Genomic DNA, 22,934 nt, shown 5'->3' on the forward strand with positions numbered 1-22,934 from the left:
TTAAGTTATGTTAGATTCATGTGAAATTAAAATTTACTCAAGATGATATTCACACATATGAATGTGAGCCTGCAGGGACACAGTACTCCTACATTTAGCGACGTGCTCTGGCACCTACAGTGCAGTAGGCCACGTGGTTGACATGCCACGGACCTACAGTAATACGGAGCACAATGATGAGTATGAAGTGCCACAAGGGCAGCAGTTAGTGATGATGAATGTAAATACATATACAAAGTGCCTTGTCCCACAAAAGTAATCCCTTTATTTGTAATAGACATAGAGGCAAGAGATGCCGAGGAAAGTAGAAGAGATATATCCTCCACCTATAATGCATTGACGCCACATGCGTGGAGTATGGAGACTGTTCTATAGATACTGTGAGACAGCGACGGGCAAAGTACTTGAAGGCAGACATATTTCACCTAGGATGCTCTCCTATGAGGCTTTAGGGAGCACTTGGGCAGATACGTGCCACCGAGCAGCCTGGGCTCGGTGGAGGAAGCCGGCAGTTGTGTGTCAGTAACACTAAGTTACTGACACGTTGTAGTTGGTAGGTGGCTCCAAGCCGCATAGTCCGGGCCGGCTTTTCCTGGAGTGGTCAAAGTGAAGGGTGGGATGGCCACTCCCACGTACCAGGTGAGGCTGGTACCAGGCCTCATAAAGCCTGGGCCTGCCGGTCCTAGGGGAGGTGTGCTGAGACCTCTGCAGGTCTGAGAGCCAGCCTGGCTGTGCGCAGCAAGCGTTTGTTTTTGCAAGTGAGTAGTCAGGGTCGGTCTATGTCTAGTGAGTGCTCAGACGAGCAGGAGTTACTTTATGTTGGCCTGGAGTTAAGGCCTGTTTTTGCTTTGTTTTATGCTGAAATAAACCCAGGCGAAGCCTGGACTACGAACTTTATCCAGAGTGTCACTGTCTCTGACTGTTTACGCCCAGATTGCTACCTATCCTAACGCTAATCCCTCACAATACATATGTTATAAGTGTGAAAACAAGAGTTAATTATATGTAACGTTAAACGTATTTGTACCCTCCCACGGAGTGACGTATAGTGCAGTTTGTTTAGTAAAGTTTGGTTTTTAGAAAATGTGCTGCCTCTGCATATCACTGATGCGCCATAAATGACACCACCACTTGCTTTAAAGACAGGTTCCCTCCAAGGGTGGCGATGGATTGACAATTCATCCCATCTTGGACTTTGATAAATACTTACGTTCCATATCCAATGTCTTAAACAGTATCACTGATTTAAACGAATGACACTTTCAAAAGAATCCCTCGAACCCTCAGCTGGTCTTCATACTCACTCGGTGAGCGGTCCATAGGAATATCCCCTCAGGTCCCGATGTTTCTTCCAGAGATTCATGTCTGCCCTCATAGGATACTTTCCTTCTTGCTTTAATAGAGTCTCCAAAAGATTGGGACATGCTATATTAACCATTCGGTCCTCTCCAATGGTAGATACCCACATGGGTCCATACTTCTTTTTTTGTTTTAGCTTAAAAGAAAAATGACAAGTTACATATTAGATCCTGGAGGAACATGTAACATCCACCTGCTGGAAAACCTTGTTACAATCTCAAAAGGTGGTACTTATGTAATAATAGCAAGTCATTGTGAATACACCCTAAACAGGATTTTGGAACCTATCAGACAGATGTGAATCCGCCTTGCCCCACACTGATTTAGCTTAGGACTATAACTGGAGTCAGAACTTGTTGGACCTCTGTTTTTACCTTGACCTCTCTAAGAGGGACTTGGTCTTTGCTGCTGCAGTCCCCAAGCGTACTCACAGAAATAGTTTTGGTGGTGTGGCTGCTGAAGCTACAAGAGGCCGAGGCACAGTACCCGAGGGTGTGAAAACAGACGTAAACAAGCAAAAAGCCAAGGTCGGGGCAGGCAGCATAAACTTCAACACAAGAAGGTGGTGGGTCAGGGCAGGTGGAGCAGAGTCCAGGGCTTTACCACAATTGGAGTGCAACTAAATTGCTTAGGCATCCATCCTTCAGCATTGATATTTAATACAGCAGGTTCTGAGAGAAGATTGGTGGGGGACAGATAATAGTTAAAAAAAACCTCAAGGGAAAAAAATTCCTTCCTGACTCCAATCTGGCACTCAGAATAATCCCCGGATCAACAACCCTTCTGAAGTTATTAATGATTATAACATATAATATTTTAAACACTCAAGAAAGACATCCAGGTCCCTCTTGTGCTCTTTTATTGAATTTGCCATCACCCCATCTTCAGAGTTCCATAATCGCACTGCTCTTACAGTAAAGAACCCCCCCCCCCATGTTGTGTAGAAACCTTCTTTCCTCTAGACATAGAGGGGACCCCCTTGTTACAGTCCTCGGTATAAACAGATCATGGGAGAGATTTCTGTATTGTCCCCTGATCTATCTATATATAGTTATTAGATAGCCCCTCAGATGTCTTTTTTTCTAAACTAAATAACCCCAATTCTGAGGTATTGTAGTCCGCCCATTCCATTTATTACTTTGGTTGCCTGTCTTTGTACCCGCTCAAGCTCTGATATGGCCTTCTTGAGTACCGATGCCCAAAACTGTACACAATATTCCATGTGTGGTCTGAGCAGTGACCTGTAGAGAGGAAGAACAATGTTCTTGTCATGTGCCCCTAGACCTCTTTTGATGCACCCCATGATCCTATTTCCCTTGGCAGCAGCTGCCTGACACTGGTTGCTCCAGTTAAGATTACAGTTAACTATAATCACCAAATCCTTTGCCATGTTAGGGTTATCCAGTGGTTTCCCATTTATTGACATGTATTTCCCCTGCCCATGTGCAGAACCTTACATTTATCTGCATTAAACCTCTATTGCCACATTTCTGCCCCCAACTTATCCAGATCCTGCGCTCTCTTGTGCTAATTACTTTACGTAGTTTGGTATTGCTATTTTACTGAACAATCCTTCTTCCAGGTCATTAATATATTAAAAAGAATAGAGCCTAATACTGCCCCCCATGGTACCCCACTAATAACCCCCCAAACACTGCCCCCTGTGGTACCCCGGTGACAACAATGACCCCTCCAGTATTGCCCCGTGGTACCCCACTGGTAACGGTGACCCTTCCAATACTGCCCCTTGTGGTACCCCACTGGTAATGGTGACCCAATCAGAGTATGTACTATTTATAACCCCACTCTGCTTTCTATCACTGACCCACTTATACACATTCTTGCCCAGACCAAGCATTCTCATTTTATATACTAAACCTTTTTGTGGCACTATGGGCTGGGGGAACCTGACTGAGAGACACTGCCTTAACCTGGTCACACTGAGTGAAAGAGAGCGCTCTTATCCCAGGATGCCCTCCTCACTAAGATTCATGAATATATACTACTGTTATGTACTGACTGTTCTGGCTGTCTGCCATGTAATACTGATATGAATGAACAACACTAAATAGGAGGGAGGCGTGAAATGCATTTCTATTCTCTAACTTCTAAGGCGATTGGAAAATTTACCCCTGCAAACTTAAGAGAAAATGTCATGTTTTATAGGGTCTAGTTAAGTAGATTTACATAGAATGCTGTTGATAGGAAAATGTCATACTGTAGTTCCAGTGTTAATTAGAGTGAAAGCTGCTACATACTCGTAAGTAAAGCTATAAATGCTGGAATGTTTTCCCAGGAAACAGTTATATAACATATAAACCTATAAAAATATACACCATTCAAAATAAGATCAATCTCTTTATTAACAAAAAGTAAAATCACAGTTAAAAAAATATAAGGCACATTAAACTACTGGGTGAACAATATACCAAGACTATCACGAACTCCAATCCTGTACATATAATTATAATGAACACAGAGGCACCACATATTCTTATTCACGTATCCTTCGCAGACATGCAAAGTCCTACATCTGGGCAAGAAAAATGAAAAAGTGACTTACAGAATGGGAAGAATTGAGCTAAGCAGCATATGTGAAAAAGACTTTGCTATACTAATGGATCATAGACTGAACATGAGTCAACAGTGTGATACAGCAGCAAAAAATGCTAACACAATTCTGGGATGTATTAAGAGAAGCATAGAGTCTAGATCACGTGAGGTCATTATCCCCCTTTACTCTTCCTTAGCCAGACCTTATCTGGAATACTGTGTCCAGTTCTGAGTACCCCACTTTAAAAAAGACAGACAAACTGGAGCAAGTTCAGAGAAGAGTTACCAAGATGGTGTGCAGAGGGATCAGCCCTATTTCTTATTTGCACAAGGAAAGACTAGAAGCAATGGGATTAAACTGAAAGGGAGGAGACACAAATTAAATATTAGAAAAAAAGCTTCTGACAGTGAGGGTGATTAATGAGTGGAACAGGTTACCATGGGAGGCGGCGAGTTCTCCTTCAATGTAAGTGTTCAAACAAAGGCTGGACAAATATCTGTCTGGGATGATTTAGCGAATCCTGCACTGAGCAGGGGGTTGGACCAGATGACCCTGGAGGTCCCTTCCAAGTCTACTATTCTATGATTCTATTATGTAACTAACCGACACATGTTAATGTTAATAAATATATAAAAAAAATATAGATTTAATACAAACCCAGAGGTTGCTTCACGCCAATGTACGTTTCCCGTCCAGCTATGTGAAGGCATAGTTTGAAATGAGCCTTTGTAACACTTTCATGGCAATACATACCAATCCCCACAAATAGAAATAAAAACTAACACCTGTTCCCCATATAGTGTAACAGCACAAAGATGGATGCGAACCGAATGCTAAGGCATACATACTGGCCTACATCACAGCATGGACCACAACGTCAGCAGACGTGATTCTTGGAAAGATCCTATAGTAAGAAATCTATAGTAAAAGCATTAGAACGGACCAGGAATGCTAATCGTACATCTTTGCTACATGGGAATAAAGTGCATAAAGAACCGAATTCTCAAGTAAGATTTATCGCAGGATGTACATCAAGATCGTGTGAAATGCGTTTGACCATTAACAAATTTTAGGACGTACTGACTTCTGATGAAGCATTAAAGCCTTATTTACCTTCACCATCCAGTATAATCTTGGTGAATTATTGGTACGTAGCTCACATACTGGCTAACAATCAGAGAGAACCTTTGGGCCTAAAAGGTCTCAAATGGGGATCAGGTCCCTGTGGTCAATGTGTGACATGTACTAATAATAATAATAACCCAACATTTCAACGTATATCATAATTGTCATAGCAAAGGGTTAAGGGTGAGAGGTATCAATCCAGTACTATTTAATCAACGGGGTGATGATCTTAGAATACTGGCACAAATGAAATCTTAGGTGGATTTTCAGGTTTGACACGGTTACACCTAAAGGTCTGAATGAGAATATCAGTTTTGCTTCCTTCTTATAATCCCTCTGTCTTTATTGTGTTATTATAATTTTTTATTTTTAGTCTTAGCCTTTCCCATTTTTCATTATTTTTTTTTGTTCTTGTTTATATATTCATGCACTTTATATGTTTTAATGGTGTTCTTTCAGCTCTCTAGATTGACCTAAATTTTGATGTAATATTATTGGATGCAATTGTAATCAAGTGGATTTCTTATGGAGTTTTCCTATCTTCATTACTATTTGATTGTCATTAGTATTTTTGTAAAAATAAATAGTTCATTGTTTTTCATTTATTTTTTCCAATTTGCGACACTTCTATGTACAGTTTGATTTGGTGGTACTCGTAGTAATGTATGTATATATTTTATTATGAATTTTTTGAAACTCGATGTGAAATGTATGTCAGGGTGTGGGGACCTCTGGGTTTGTATAAAATATAGATTTATGTACATTTAGGCCTCCTTCATGCAGATGACACGGCATCGCCATGAGAAAAATTGCTGCAATATCCCGTCGCTGGTCCGTGCGATATCACTGCGTCTTCTTGCGACAATAACACAATCTTGTAGCACTACAAAGTCTCATGTGACACTACAAAGTTGCGCGACTTTATATCATTACATGTTAGGATTTTCGGGGGTGGCTAAAATATAAGCCCTACCCCGAAAATAAGCAGCAACAGAAGAAAAAAAAAATAAATAAAAGTATACATCACCTCTCCCACGCTGTTTGGGGTGCCGGCGCAGCTTCTCCCCGGGTCCTGGCACTGATCATCTTCATCTTCTGGCTGGGGATTGAAAAATCCCCGGCTGCTGGAAGCACTGGCGGTGATTGGCTGACACTTAGCCAATCACAGCCAGTGCTCGATAAATGGCTGTCATTGGTTTAGCAGTCACGCTGGTTTAGCAGTCACGCTGCTAAACTACCTCCCCCCTCCCTTCTCCGGCCGCTGTCATTGGCTCGCATAGGAGTCCATTCAGCATCCGACGTATTCTGGCCCAAAATATAGTTCCGGGACTATCTTTTGGGCTCGATGTAAAAACGCCGGGTGTAATATTGGCCGGCCGGACACTTTTACGTCGCGAGAATACGGCCATGTGATCTGATGCATTGCAATCCAACGCATCAAATCACAGTGTAAACCGTCCGACCGTGAAAACAGCAGGCCGATATACGCTCGTAGGAACAAAGCCTTAGTCATAAGGCTTATGTTATATGGATCTATCACAGAAACTGTGTTGAGAGGGACTTAGGAACTTCTGTCACAGTTATTGCTGATGATCACACAGCTCCTGTCACACAGGTATAATAGAGGAATTTGTAGCTCATCCTACTAACTGCACACTTATGGTATTTAGCTTATTTAGGTGAATATAAAAGATAATGCTAATTTAACTGTCCTCCCAGCAGGTAAAAATGGTATAGCCTCAGCCAATGCTGTGCTGATGCATCATGGGATAGAAATGAAACTGCAAGTAAAAAAATCTCATTCTCAAGATGGTGTCTGATACGTATCAGACAGGGGGCTACACTGCAGGGAAGTGGCTCTAGTATACAGAGGAGACCTCCAAAGTGTGACAGGCAATCAGGTGAGAAGGGTAGGCATGGAAAAATGTGTTTTTGCTGGAGTGGCCCTTTAAAGGGAATGCCTATGATAATAATGTGTTTAGTACATAAATGTTATAGAGAGTGTAGGATTAATGTCACATAGATTGATAGTTGAGATGGAACCGTGAAGTGTACAATATAGTGTAACTATGTATTTTATAATTAATAATTAATGTGTAGCTTAGGGCTCGTTCACATCACAATTTTTCGTTTCTGTTTGGCATTTGCATCAGGGAAGCTGGACATGGTGATTAGTTTAAAGTGGAAAAGCAAAAAGACTGGTGGAATGTTGCAACCTTCCGCAAATGAACCATAGAGAAGAGAGATTATGCGTATTGGGGTGATGAGTAAGGTTTTGGAGGGCAAAGTTAGGTGGGCAGTGGTTGTGGCTGATAGATATAAGGTGCCACGCAGGAAATTCAAAGTGCACGCATGCACTCACATGTCTGATTAAAGCCCGTCATTTCAGAACATTATTATATACTGTTAATAAGAGGTACAGAGCTGTGACAACCTCTCTTATCTGCTGCTTACTTAGTCTGCGATGACCTTTGGAACTGTTAGGATTGCCCGCATTCTTTGCCAGACCTGTATTGATCTCGTACTTGGCAGTGTCTACCTGGTAACTAACGTTACTGGATGAAAAAAAATATATATAAAAAAAAAAAAATCACTGAATGATTGTCAGGTCTTGTCTAATCAGTTACAGAACAGAAGGTGATAAGTAAAAATAGAATCAGATATAGCTAGAAGTTGAAAACTGCAAAAGTGGAGTCGCCCAAACCGGACCGGACCATCAAGTGGAGCATCCGTCCTGAAAAGGACGACCCCACACTAAGGGAGAGAGACCGGAACTGATCTGAACAACTAACACTAAAACCCCGAATAACCAAACTGATGAAAGCTATCTAAAATTCTCTAAATACAGAGTACTGCAATACAGGCTTCACTGGTATAGGACTAGTACACAATTAGTATAACTAGCAGCAAGTGTCCCTACTAGTTGGGCTAAATAGCCCTAGAAAGAAACTGTTTGGCTGGCTGAACTATCAATTATTTCAGCGAGCCTAGCAGCTAGACAGCAAATAGGGTGCTTAAACCTTTCCTGCTCAGAACAGACTCAAGACGTACAGCCTATAGTAATCCAATGCCACATAATTCTAGAACATGTACTGAATGGCCATCTAGTAGCGTGTTGGCCTACTTTGGCCTTTAGAACTGCAGTAATTCACTGTGGCATAGATTCCACTAGGTGATTAAATTGTTCTACAGGAATATTGGTCCATGCAGACAGGAAGCTTCTTGTAGTTCCTGTAAATTAGATGATAATACTGGCATGCTCTGAACAGCTGACAGGAAGGGGTCATTGATTCATGCTGCTGACACCAAATTTTGACCCTCCCACCAGTACAGTGCAACAGATCTGGATTCAACTGACCAGGCTTTTTTTTCCTGCTACTCACTGATACAATTTTTTGCGCTCTTTTATTCACTGGAGTCTTGTTTTTCTGTTTCTCTTAAATGGAAATGGCGCTGGTGTAAGAGGCATCCCAAAAGGGGTAGAAGATTGTTATGGTGATGAATAGAAAATGCACCACAAATTGTGCCACATTATCACAAGCACCAAAAGCTGTGCCAAATATTTGCACGGTCGAATTGTGCATGCCCAATGAACCCTCACTGAATGGCTGAGGCTCCCCCCAAAAAAGGACAATGTATTACTGTGCAGCAAGAGAGCATAGGGAGATAGGGAGTGATACTGTGAACTACAGGTGCTGCTGGAGTGGTTTTCCAGAGGGGTGCAATAGTCTGCAAAGAAACTGTTGTCTGCACAATGAGATGCGCACCACTGGAACACATCACAGACTGTGAGAAAACAAGTAATATGGTAAGTACAATGTCCACTGCACAGAGGGATCGGCATCTGCCTACTGCAAGAGCCACAAGGAATCATACGTGTTACAACTACAACCTGGGGGAAAGTGGACAGCTGAATGTGACAAGGAACCAAGGAGAACAGCACAATAGAGTTGTATTCCTGACTTGGGACAAGCTTGAGTCAGTAGATGCGATGATTCCCGAACAAAGGAACTGTAAGTGAGGCCAGCCTCAATTTTAACAATAGGTGTGCACACAAATAGGGACAAAACTAGTTAAATCAACAGGCCTGTTATATAGTGGGCTACCACAATGAGGGAGATTGACTATGACTTTGAGACAGTATTACAGGAGAGCAAGCCTACATTATAGGTGTGAGTCTGAACACTGTGCTTCGAGAAGACTGTCAATAATAGTAAAAATATAAATCTCCTAAGGCCCATTTAGACACAATGATTATCGCTCAAAATTCACTCAAAAGCCGCCTTTTGAGCGATAATCGTTGTGTGTAACTGCACTTACATCGTGCAGTTTTCGTTATCCCGTCGCTTATCGTCGTCTTTCAGCGTGCTGAAGGACCACGATGAGCCTTATTAGGAATTCACAGTGGGATACAGCTGATACTATTGTTTCAGCTGTATCCAGCTCCCTGATGACAGGCTGGGTATGAAGAACAGAGCTGTCCAGCTGCCAACAGTGTGCTATTGACAAAAGCCACTGTCTGGCCAAACGCGTGCTGTTCTAAAAGCTTCATCTAGAGCCAGGGACCATCCAGAATGCTTCTGCCAAATTGCATTCTTCGCAGATCTCTCTCCTGCTACTCTTGCCAGAACAAAAGAATTTGCAAAATTCACAAAAGTCCTAAGAGAAGAAAATATCCCATACAAATGGGGCTTCCCAGTAAAACTTGTTTTTCAAGGACGCAACTACCCACACCATTTCCTTACCTAAAGCAAGCAGATGTCATGCTCTCCAAATGGGCACATAAAGTATACTCTCATATTGACAACTTTTCAGTAGACAAATGGGTGCTTCACAAACTACATTCAACAGATATAGGTCTTATAACCAGGTCTTATCATGCCCCTGTTTCCCAGGCTGAGATGTACCTCTATAGATCCAAATTAATTAATTATAGAAAGGGAGACAGGGCTTCTAAACTTCTGGCTAGGAGAGTAAAAATCACTGAGTCCAAAACTAGAATCCCATTCCTCTATGACACCAATAACAAAAAAATCGTCAATCCCCATGAAATAGCAGAGGAATTTGCACATTATTACAGCTCACTATATAATTTAAAAGATGACAAAAGCACACCACAACCTGATGCGTATATTATCAAGGGCTTTCTGGAAAATGTTGCACTTCCTTGTCTCTCCAAGTCACAGTCTGAATATCTTAACAGGGATATCTCCCTTACAGAGATTTTAGACACTATTGCGTCTTTGAAAATAAATAAATCTCCTGGTCCCGACGGGCTATCTAATGAATATTATAAAAAAATTTCAAATATATTAGCCCCTTATCTCTCAAAAATTTTCAGTTATGCCACTCGGCTGGGCTCCTTTCCTTCAGAGATGCTGAGCGCCTTGATAGTTACAATCCCCAATGCGGGAAAGCAGCTTACCTCCCCTGCTGACTTTAGACCCATTTCATTACTTAATTCTGATGTTAACATTTTTGCCAAGATTTAGGCGTCTAGACTTAATTATATTTTACCTTGCCTAATCCAAAACGACCAGGTGGGTTTCATAAAAAACAGACAAACCTCAGGCACCACTAGAAGATTTATCAACCTGGTGGAGGTGACCGAGTCTGGTTGGATTCCTCCTCTGCTTCTCTCACTAGATATGGAGAAGGCATTTGACAGGATATATTGCGGGTATCTCAGAGCCACTTTGCAGAAATTTGGTTTCGAGGGAAATTTCTTATCCGCTACAATGTCCCTGTACTCGTCTCCTAATGCCGGTGTCTACTCATCAAGCTTCAGGTCAAAAACTTTTCTAATTAGTGGCTGCCCCATGTCCCCACTAATATTTGCTCTACTAATGTTATTGCGTGTCATTTACTCTGCTCAAAATTGAAGAAAAATCTAATGTTTCAAAAAATAAAAAATAAAAAAGATAACAGGCAGACACTGGCACACTTTAAGTAGATTAGTAGGGCATAGTATTCAAACCTCCTAACACATTCAGACATGCATACAAGCAGTTGAATGCAAGCAAGATTGTGTTACTTTTCATACTCCCTCCTGCACATTAAGGCCCGTTTACAATCACAGTTAACTTTCAAAAGATTGAAAGATCAGCGATCAGTTTGCAGTAGGTCTGAGCTCTGTAATTAGCTCCATTGTTCAGACATGTGCTGCTAAGAGAAAACCATGTAATCTCTATCTCCCTGTGGAGAATTCAGCACCATGGACAGCAGGCACAGTGTGTGGTCCTGCTTATCAGCTGTTCTGCCAAATGATGGTTTTCAAGCAGAACTGAAAACTGTCATTCGGCAGAAAACTGAAAGATGGGCACATTTAGACACAACGATTATTGCTCAAAAAATGGCTTTTGAGTGAATTTTGAGCGATAATCATTGGGTCAAAAAGGGCCTTTAACTTTAACATGGTCAATGTTACGTCTCAACATTATGCAATTAAATGGTGCAATGAAATAATGCATTTTTAACTTTAGTAATACAAAATATTTGTCTTATTTAAATATACAAGGGGGTTATAGATAACTTTAGAGTCTTTTGGGGGCTTAATATAAACAGGAGTCTCTAGAAAAAAAAGGGAGTCCCAACACAGTTAAATTTTCTCAACACCATGTCACCTTTTTCACAATGGGTGGCCTGGTGGGTTCCTCTGACTCAGATCCCGTAGAAAACCCAGTTGGCATGACATTACTGCTCCATGCATGAATTCCAACTGAGGAACACAAGGAAGGACTGGCACGCAGGAAAGTGTCCACTTCACGGTCATCTCTAGTACTGTCCTCCAACAGCTCAGAACAGTCTGGGGATTGCCGCCGCAGTGTAGAAGAATCTACTGTGTTCGGAGTCTCTCTCTGTACAGGCCCCCAATGGACTATGCATTCCGGCACAGGCAATGTCCTGGAAGCAATCCATGGTGCATTTACAAGTCTCTCGCGGGATACTGCAACAGGGACAACATGTGGGGATCCACTTGGACGTTCCCTCTGCTCATCCACAAAAGTAAAGGCAAAGTTCCTATCACTGTATTCCTGGATGAAAGGCAGAAGGTGTACTGGCAAAGCATCCTTTACTTCCTGGTTGTCATAGTGGATAAGAATTCATGATGGGGAGTTAACGGCTCTCTATGAATCCATCCCCTGCTCGGAATCTCTGCAGACTCTGGAGTTTTTCACCTGTTGGAGACACATTAGAAGTGGGAGCAATATGTCCAGTAGGAATAGGGTCCCAGATGAGAGGTTCCCTTACTCTTCTCTCCGGCGGAGGTGAAGCGGGCAAAGATGGTGGCACCAAATTCCACCAGCTCAGGCTCGTCGCTCTAGTAGAAGCGGGGTCTTGATGGTCTGGTGAGACAAGTCTAGAAGTTCATTCACCAAACTTGGTGACTAGTCCTCTGGGCGGTCCTCCGCTTGCAGCTGTGGCATTGGCTCTTGCTCTGCGGTGGGGGTGACTGCCCCTACTTTTCCCTCAGCCACAGAAGAAACTGAGTGATGACAAAGTTTTATGGGTTCTGTGAAGGCAAGGGAATAAGAAGCTTGGGTCTCCATTTTGTCTTCTCCTTCCTCTTGAATAAAGTGTAACACAGGCAACTCCACTTTATCCAAAAAGACTACAAAATTTCTTCTCAGAGTATAATGCATCATTGACACATAAGAATGAGGATTAAAATCTTTTTTACTCTGCATTTTCTTGCAGGTGACTCAGCCTTGACACTATAACTTGGCTCGAACTGGACACAACTAGACAGTGCTTTGTAAACTCAGGCACGGGTACACTTATTTTCCGTGTCTGGAAAAAGTGGATGCACTTTTTTCTCTGAGTTTTCTCAGGAAGGTGCAGAGGTACAATCCTGTTCATGCACGCCAAAAACTCAGCCCTGCAGTGTTCGAAGAGCAGGCCCACAGCCGAGCAGATGGCAGGGTAGATAAGGATTTCTGTCACGGTGGCTCTACCATCTCCTCCCCTGAAAGCAGCCAGGGACCCGTCCAAGTTACTGCTGTAGGAGGTCACAGGGAAAGGGGAACTAGTGGTTACTTTACAGTCAGTTGTCACTCGTAATGCCACCATTCCATCCTCAGCAGTGAACCTTGAGGTGAAAGTAGTCAACGCACTGGGATAATTTTATTAGCAAACCGGGAACAGTCGGCAATGCCCGTTTACTTAATTCCAACAAAGTTCCAACAAATAACAGCAACAGTCCAGAAAAACACTTTACATTCTCAGAAGGTGGTGTGGCAGGGAGGTTTTCTTGGGGTAATCCAGACAATCCACATTTGCAGTTATCTGTGAGATCCTGCTCCTGGCAAACTCTTTTTTCTTTTCTTACTCTCTACCAATCATCACACACTCCCCTCTGGTGTCCTTTTCTCTCCCAGTGCAGATAGCAGCACTGGCACCTCCGGGGTAGCGTAGGCCCAGGCTAAGCTGATGGGCATATTTCAGCTTCTCCCAGACAGTGTCTGTGTGGCTCCCTTGCAGACCTCACTCCCACAACCTTTTACAAGAAGACTTCAAAAATTCTCTCTCTCTCTCTCTCTCTCTCTCTCTCTCCCCATTACCAAAATATATAACACAGTCACATGACATACAACATAATAAATTTCTTTATAATTTTCTTCTGCAGCACTGGGTGAGACATAACTCACCCAGTGCTGCAGAAGTGTGATACACATCAAATGCATACAATACAGAAGATACTAACAATACAAATGTACAGGCCAAACATTTAACACTATGGAGGGGCCCTGTTAACTCTGGCCCACTACACCAGTTCTGGGCACCCCACTTTAAAAAAGACATAGACAAACTGGAGCAAGTTCAGAGAAGAGTTACCAAGATGGTGAGTGGTCTGCAAATCATGCCCTATGAGGAACAGTTGAAAGAGTTGGGAATGTTTTAGCTTGCAAAAAAGAAGGCTGAGAGAAGACTTAAACGCTGTCTACAAATATTTGAAGGGCTGTCACAGTGCAGAGGGATCAGCCCTAGACTCATTTGCACAAGGAAACACTAGAAGTAATGGGATTAAACTGAAATGGATGAGACACAAATTAGATATTAGAAAAAAAGCTTCTGACAATGAAGGTGATCAGTGAGAGGAACAGGTTGCCATGGGAGGTGGCGAGTTCTCCTTCAATGGAAGTGTTCAAACAAGGGCTGGACAAATATCTGTCTGGGATTATTTAGTGTGTCCTGTACTGAGCAGGTGGTTGGACCCGATCCCCATGGAGGTCTCTTCCAACTTTACCAATCTATGATTCTATGAGTCCTCCAACCTGGGATTAGCTGTCAGGTGTTGTATTCCTTGGGAAGTCAGGGGCCTACCTAGATCAGGAGATGTAGCATCCTGCTCAAGGTACCTGGCATTCACTTCATCTGCCCAGCTCACCAATGCTTTCTCAGCAACTGTTTTGCCCTCCATTCTTGATAACCAGTTTGCTTTCTGGCCTTCATCACCACAGGTAATAAACGATTCCACATCCATGGTAACTTTTCACTAACCTTTATTCAATGATGCGTCGCTTTTTACTCTTGGCGCTGGAGTGGCACACTCCATGGCGTCTGGAAGTCATCCCCATCTCTCTCGCTGCTGCTAGGCCTTAGGCTTAGGGTGGTTTCACATCAGCGTTGGAACCACGGTTGGAGGTTCAGTCGCAAATTCGGCACAAAATACCAGTCCATTCATGCGCTGTTCGGTTCCATCCTAAGACAGAGCCGTTCAACCACAGGGATTCCCCTTTCCTGCTCCCCGAACGGAGCAGGAAAGTGTAACCCACAACGCAGGTGTGAAACTACCCTAACTCACTACACACCAACTCGGACTGGCTTACTTATAATCTCGCCGGATAGACATCACCCAACCTTTCCAGAGAAATAGGGACTTCTGGCACATTGCATCAGAAATGTGTTTCCACACCCAGCACCCAGAGGGTACAGTGTTGCTCTCAACATACTCTTTGCAAAAAGACAGTGCTAATATCAACTTAGAACTTGTACAGAACATTGTTTTAACGTTTTACATGAGCCTGGGGAAAACACAATTTTTAAAGTTAGATTTCACAGTTTTAAACCGATTGTATCAAAAGTTAAAATTGGGGAGTCACACTACAAAAACTCTGTTGTCGCAACCTATATTCTTGTAAGAGGGTAAATTCTTGCATGTGACCCTTGACTCGGGACCAAACTTTAGAACGGCAGCAATAAAGAGATGAACACTACGTGCAACTAAAGTAACTTTACTTTGTGCATGACAACTAATGTGATGGTAAGGAATGGCACATGGACAAATCTACATAAGCAATACGCATAATTTCAATGGGGTCATACACATTTGTGCATTTTTGAGCGCGCATTTTGGCCGAGCAAAAAAAGATGGAATATGTTCTATCTTTCTACATATTTACACACCAGAGGTTCCGATAGAAGTCAATGGGGTGGGGGGAGACAAATGTGCAATGTATACTTAAGGGGGTGCGTGAAACATTGTATAATACCGAAAAAGAACATATAAGGAACTCATTAGATGAATTAGACATCTCAATTGGTGCTTCTTTGTGTCCCACGAGTAACAAAGCAGGAAACAACAGTAAAGTATGCCGATACGCACACAAAAAAAAGCCTTGTTCATAAGCTCTGTCCATCTTCACAGCAATTTTTTTATTCTGTCAGTCATTTAAGGAAAACCCATCACCAGATTTTGCTTCTTTGAACCAGTGGTAGCAGTAAATCAGTCAAGAGCTTGATATCAGGCTAAGAAATCTGGCCCGATATGGCGCTTGCGAATATGTGTCTTACCCATTGATATGAGATGTTCTTCATGCAAAATCGCCTCGCATCACTTCTGTGAAATTGCAATCGTCTGGCGCATGTTTCAGGCGCGATAGATGATCACAAGTGTTTCCTATTGATTTTAATAGGAAACATCATATCGCACTTGCGTGCATATCACACGTCATTCGATGTGTTTGACTGGCCCATAGCAAACATGCATTCCGAGGCTGGTGAAAAATAGGAAATACAGTAATTTTTTACCTCGCTACATCCCTGTGAGGGAAAACATCACACATATGTATAACTCCATTCAAAAGCATGGAGTTCATATTCGCACATGTTTTATTCATCTTGCAAAACACAAAACTCACGCATGAGTCACACTGCTGTGAATGTAGCGTAAGTGTGCCTTTTCTGTATAAAAGGGCCTTTTAAAACCCTGGCACCGTATGGTAGGTTGATTTGAATGGTGGATGAATCTTCATCGCTTGAGCCCCCGAGGTCTCCTCTGTAAAAGGCCCCCTCTCAGTTTGATGATGTGGATGGGGTCTCTATGCCATTCACAAGCTACTCTAAATCTTCTGCCTGCACCACACATCTTGGGAGCAGCGCATACGCAGTAAAAAGAGGTGTGTCTGCCCACCCTATGGCAAAACCAACTGCAAATGTGCCACTCCCATAAGCGTGAGATCAGCTGAAGGGTACATCATCCACATCAATCAAGTGGAAAGAGGAAATGTTTACCCTGGGTGGCTCAAATGGTCCAGATACCCCCGCCAGACCATTCAAACCAAATTACCATATAGTTCTTTTTTACAGCAATGCCAGTCTTAGGGCAGTTTCAAACAGCATAGGCGCAACTACGCTCACCGGCATGGAGCGTAGTGGCGCCTGAATGATGGGAATTTCTTCCCCCTCGACGGCTTCTCAAACTCTGTGCCAGAGCGCAGGAGTTTGAAAATAACCGTGAGAAGGTGCCGCACGATCTTTCCCGCAAAATGTATTCTCTACCGTGAGAAAAAAAGGGCAGGTCCTATCTTTTCTCAGCCGTACAATTGCAACGTCCGAGGAGCAAGCCCACAGCCAAGGAGACAGCAAGGTAGAGAAAGACCTTGTCATGGGGCCCTACTTCTCCTCCCACTAAGGGTAGCTCGGGACCCGATCACATTACTGCTGGGGAAGATCACTGGGATAGTAACCGGGGGTTACCTGTAGTCCAATTGTCACTTGTGACGCCACCATTCCTTCTTCAGGGATGGATCTTGTAGATGAATAAAGTTGTCCAACACCAGCAGAGTGTATTCTAGACTAAACCGGGAGTGGTCGATCCTGTCCATTTACTTTTAATACCTTTACGCTTGCATAAAGTCAATAACTTGAAGAACAGTTGCAGTAATCACAGCTTACAAATATGATAGCTCAGTGGAACTCACGGGGTATTTGTAAAATCCACAGTCCAAGTCATCTGCAGGTTTCTTCACTCCCGGTACTCACTTTCTCTCTCCACTGGAAAACATTCACACTTTCTCCTCTTCCGCTATGAAGCGGTTTTCTTTCTTTCGGCACTCAGCAGACTTACCAAGGATTCCTGGGTTGGGCGGGCCCAGGCTGAGCATAAGGAAGTTGCTCGGCCTCCTCCACACTTCACACACAGACCGATCTCTCTAGTGTCTGTGTGGCTGACTCAGATTCTCCTTTTCTCTCCAACTCCCTCTAACTCACTCATTGCATTCTTGCAAACATATATAACATCACATGACCACGAACGATATATTTTACAAACAGGACAGAACATACTAGACTTTCAGTCCTACAGCCATCAAATGCACATAAATCAAATGCACTTCACAAACAAGAAAAGACAAGACAGTGACACGAGACAGACATAGAACATTCTGGAGGGGCCCCATTAACTCTGGGCCACTACACAATTAACAGCCAAGAAAAGAACTAGGGAAAATGAAACCACTGAAATCCTGCTGAAATCAGTGGTTTGGTTTTGTCCCATTTTGCGGCCACATATACCACAGCCACATAAGTGGACAAAACCACATTCGCCTGAATCCGCCTTAATGGGCATTAAAAGAAATATGTTTGTAAGGCATTATTAACTCTTTCCACTTCGATGACTGACCTGTTCCGACATCATGAAATTCCTCTAGAGCTCCGATGTCGGAACAGGCCCGCCACTGCAGAAGCCTCTTGACCTCAGCTGTCACTCACAGCCGAAATCAGGAGGATGAAGAGAGAATGCGGAAGTGTAACTTCTGCATTCAGCCTGGCGATCATGTGACCTCCGACACCCTCCTGATCACGGCTATCACTCACAGTAGAAATCAGGAGGGTGAAGAGAGAATTTTTATTTCCACATTCCCCTGGTGATCATGTGACCGCCGGCACCCTCCTGATCTCTGTCAGAGATCAGGGGTGAAGGGAGAATGACTTCTTGGAGCTGGGGAGAATGGACGAAAAAAAATTGGAATTGAAAAGGTTTAATCCCTTCACACAAAAGGTCATATATATACCTCCTCTGTTAGCCCCAGAGCCATACATGGCAGGTGTTGCCTGTCTTTGACACCTAGCTGCAGCAGCAATGATCTGTCTGTTAGTGATTTATATGCCACTGTCAATTCTGACAGCAGCATATAAATACATAGCAACATAGTATGTTAGGCTGAAGGGAGACAATGTCCATCTAGTTCAGCCTGTTTCCATTCCCTTGTCGATCCAGTGGAAGGCAAAAAAAAACAAAAAACAATGAGGCAGAAGCCAGTTAGCCCATTTGGTGGGAAAAATTCCTTCCCAACTCCATAATGGCAGTCAGAATACTCCCTGGATCAATGCTTGATAGTTCCTACCTGAATAACAACCCCGCTGGTTATTTACTGTCTATATCTTGTAATATCATAGCGCTCTAGAAAGACATCTAATCCCCTCTTAAACTCCTCAATGGATTTTGCATTCACCATGTCCTCAGGCAGAGAGTTCCAGTCTCTCTGCTCTTACAGTAAAGAACCCCTTTCTGTGTTGCTGATGAAACTTTCGTTCCTCTAACCGTAGCGGATGCCCACTTGTTACCATCACAGTCCTGGGAATAAACAGAGCATGGGAGAGACAGAGACTGTGGCATGTAAGAGGTTAACAGTGGGGGTCACTGTCCCGATTCACCCCCGCTGTTGCAGCAGGAGGCAGTCTATCAGTCACAGCCGACTCCCATTTGCGGGTTAGCGCAGGATCTCTTCTGATCTTGCACTGTCCACAGGGCGTAAGTGTACATACTGTAGCGTTAAGTACCTCGCTGCCAGGACGTACACTTACGCCCTGTGGTGGAAAGGGGTTAACAAATAAAATGGCAAAATAGTTGCATGTTTTTTAGTATATTTTATGGCAAATTTATTGCTGTCATTAAAAACATAACTTGCACTGCAAAATTCAAGCTCTCATATAGTTACATGAACAAAAAAATTCAAGAAGTTGAATTTTTAAAGAAAGCGGGGAGAAAAGGAGCAAAGAAGAAAAAAAGAAGAAATGGCAAAAGAGTGAAGGGGTTAATGACTGCTAAACATCTACCAGTTGTTCTAAAGAGCAAAACCTGCCAACAGGTAGGTTCCAATTAGGAACACTTCACACTTGTATCTAAGACGCACCTTAGGATGGAGCTCAGGGTGGTTTCAGACGAACATATTCGCAAATATGTTCACCAGTACAGAAGGTACTTTTGCATAATCGAGGTTGGCAAGAAGCAGCTGATACATCCGTGCCAGCAGATAATTTGATTATTTTTGCAATCAAAATGCCAGTTTACACGCTTGCATGTTACACCCTTCTCGTGGAATACAATGGCAATTAGATGCAAAATTAGGGCAGCTGTCTTCTTCTCACTCCATTGTATGCTGGGTAACTCCCTTACGCTCCTTTTTTTTTGATCTGCCATAGACTTCTATGGCAGCTTTCTGCATAACACGGACAAAAATACAGCAGGTCTTATCTTTCCTTGTATGAAGATTTTGCGTGGCAAAAACACGTTCGTCAGGACAAATCTATTGAAATCAAGGGCTTTGCTTCGTCGCATTATATGGGTGCGATTTTCACATGTGGAAATGTCTCCGCAAATATGTTTGTCTGAAACCGCCCTTAATCTGCTGCTGCAAACCATTAGGGCTTCTTCACATGCCCGTGTTTGCGTGGGTATTTGCACACGCTAAACACTAATAGACCCTATTGATTTCAATGGGTTCGTTATCATGAGCACTCTATCTTTCTGCACTTTGTGCAGCAAAGCTCCAATAGAAGTCTATGCAGGTACGCAAATATGCAAGGGGAAGCATGAAACATTGCACAAAATGCGAGGAAAAGAACAGATCTGCACCTCATTAGGCTAATTAGTCTAAAGAATGGATTTTTGTGAGCTTTGCATCTTGCAGAAATATCCTGCACGTGTGAAAGCTCCCTTGGGTTACGTTCACACATAGCAGAATTGGTGTGTATTTCCGCAGCAGAAAATCTGCACCGTGATTTTTACAGTTTCATAACGGGGCTAAAACATGCCTGTCTGTTTAAGCTCTAAAAATGTACAATAAAGTAACTTTGTGATGGGTTTTGCTGAAAATATCTCCCTAATCCCAATCCTGGCAGTACATGGTTTATGACAGAAGTAAGGGCCTTTTTACACGGGACAACCTGTCGGGTGCAGATGCCCCACAGATTGCCCCAGTGATAATCCTTCCTATGCTTTTACACAGAAGCAATCAACACTCAGTGAATGGAGGCCGGGGATCATTCTGACCTGTCCGCCTCCATAGAGGAACAACTTCCTATTGACTCGGGCCGATCATCATCCAGTTTTTATGCGTGCGAATGATATTATCATTCGTTGTTCAGTCTGTACATGCACTTACACTGAGTGATAATTCTTCAGATTCTCACTGGATCACGGGAATTCCATGTAAAAGGGCCCTAACTCAAAGGTCAGTTTGCTCCCCCCAATCTTCCCCCTTAGGGTCTACTATTCTCTTACCTCCAGTTCATGTGTAGAGAAGAGATACCCCCTCAGGAAAACCCAGTACAGTGTCTCCAGTTGGCTGGGTCCTGGCAGGTCATTAATAGTTTTGAACTTTCTTCCATGATCTTCCTGCAGTTCTGAGATCCCCAGAGAAGCCTTATACCTGGCCGCAGGGAGTCTGTGGGAAGTTTGTAGTATGGAGCAGACACGTCTGCCAAGCCAAGCTGCGATCATCTTGCAGAAGAGTTTGCTCTAATCAGCAGCGTGTAACATCCTGCAAACTCAGAGTCCACCCCCAGCCCTCATAGGCAATGTTCGTTCTCTAGGAGCTCGTAAATAACCCTAGACGTGTCTGCACTGCCTCCAGAGACTAGAAAAGAGCATTGGCCACAGAATAGGATGTTAAAAAATTCTGTTTCGTTATCTCTATTTCTGGGAAAGCTGGATGAGAAACAATACAACTTCATAGGGATTGTTGCCAACTTTTCTAGAGTCCTGAATGGCAAATTTGCCTATTTCTACAGCGATACTTGATCCACTCCTGTGTTAGGGCTCAGTTAGACGGGCGTATTTTCAGTTCATCAGTTTTACAGACAAGACACAAACCCATTATAGACTTTTCAGATGTCAATTTTTCCACATGAACTAATGTTAAATGTGTACATCCCCTAAATGGTTAAAAAAAACTAAAGTTTTTCAAATAAAGTCAACAGATGTAAATATGTATCTTATCAAACATTTGTACAGAGTGTTTGCTCATATTTGAGATATTGCAGTTAAGTGCTTATTCACACGGGCGTATCTCGGCCGGGTTTTCACGCCCTAGCCGATATACGCTGCCCCTCTGATGCATTGGTTTACATCCCACCGCTGATGTCCCCTGGAGTTGACAAAAAAAATCTTGAAATTTTTTTTAAGTCCAAACGCTCCAGGCACTGGCTATGGGGACAGACATGGCTGGTTATGGCGGTGGGAGCTCCAGGAGCTGGGGGCTGAGGCAAGTGAGAATGCGGGCTGTGAGAACCGGGATGGGGAAAACCCCAGGGAGGCGGCCTGAAGGCGGCTGCTGTTCCCTGGTAGTCTCTCCACGTCCAAAAGGGGGGCCAACGAATCGTGACTGTGGGCAGTTTGGCAGGACTACTAATGATGGAAGACAGGAGACGGGGAGAGCCAGTGACAGCAACAGGGTGATGGCTGCACCAGTGGCCGGGGGCAGTATCAAGAGGCCGAGGAGTCCGTCGCGATCTCCTGCTGCGGCTGTGACAGCTGCAGCGGAGATGAAGGGAGTCCCCGCAGTGATGCGAGGCAGTTTCCTTGTGAAAAAACCTCGCATCCAGGGGTTTTCAGGACTGCGAGGGTGAATCGCCCTCGCCAGTGTGCAGGAGCCCTTATTCTTGTGTAAATGCAGGTGTAACTGATCAGTTTTGCCTCACATGTGTTTTGTTTTTTTCTTGTTCTAGATTTTTCAGAGAATTTCCCAAAGGAGTAAACCGGACTGGATCATCACACGCATTGAGCATTCAAAACTGTTGGAGTGACCCGCATGGATGCATTATTTTTTCGGGGTTTATTTATTTATTTTTTCTTCAAACAGAATCGCAGCCACAATTAAAATGATAAATTCTACTATTACTTTGTTTGCTGCTCAGTGACATTTTACAATTATGTATTGCTTGGGTACAAAACAGATTGGCAAAAATGTAGAACTGATTCGTCTCCCTGGTATAAATGTCTCAGATTACTTGTCTTTTATGATCTACAGAATCAGCTGAGTGACGGAAAGTAGCAAGGCCTATGGTTATGGCAGACTGAAGTCGGAAATGTATGGTAGATTCTAGCAAACTAAAGAGGTTCTTTCTTTGTTTAAAGACAGTATTCTTTCAGCTGGTAACCCGCTCGGAGCTCTCAGCGATATCTCCGAGAACAAAGCAGCTCTCAGCTTTCCTGCTGTTCTCGGAGCTATCAGCTCAGCGGGATACCAGCTCAAAGCTGCGAAAACAAAGTAGTTGTATGCAGATGACAGCACTCCTGCTGTCTTCTGCATACAGCAGCTGCCTTAATTTAGACGCTAATAAACTCTTAAGTAGCTAATTAGCTACTTAAGAGTTATGCAAAGTGATTGCT

The 22,934-nt window shown here is 43.2% G+C and overlaps 1 protein-coding gene across 1 annotated transcript in view; it reads right to left on the reverse strand.

The window, feature by feature from the left end:
• LOC136576607 (sterol 26-hydroxylase, mitochondrial-like) overlaps positions 1-21,078 on the reverse strand; it is a 45,193-nt gene extending 24,115 nt beyond the window's left edge. Inside the window, exons 1-2 of the mRNA XM_066576043.1 lie at positions 20,826-21,078; positions 1,305-1,495 (exon numbers count right to left, since the gene is read on the reverse strand). Coding sequence (XP_066432140.1) covers positions 1,305-1,495; positions 20,826-21,044 — 410 coding nt within the window. The 5' untranslated portion in view covers positions 21,045-21,078. The remainder of the gene's footprint in view (positions 1-1,304; positions 1,496-20,825) is intronic.
• Between the last annotated feature and the right edge of the window lie 1,856 nt (positions 21,079-22,934).

The sequence above is a fragment of the Eleutherodactylus coqui genome, chromosome 8, assembly GCF_035609145.1.
Source record: "Eleutherodactylus coqui strain aEleCoq1 chromosome 8, aEleCoq1.hap1, whole genome shotgun sequence".
NCBI lineage: Eukaryota > Metazoa > Chordata > Amphibia > Anura > Eleutherodactylidae > Eleutherodactylus > Eleutherodactylus coqui.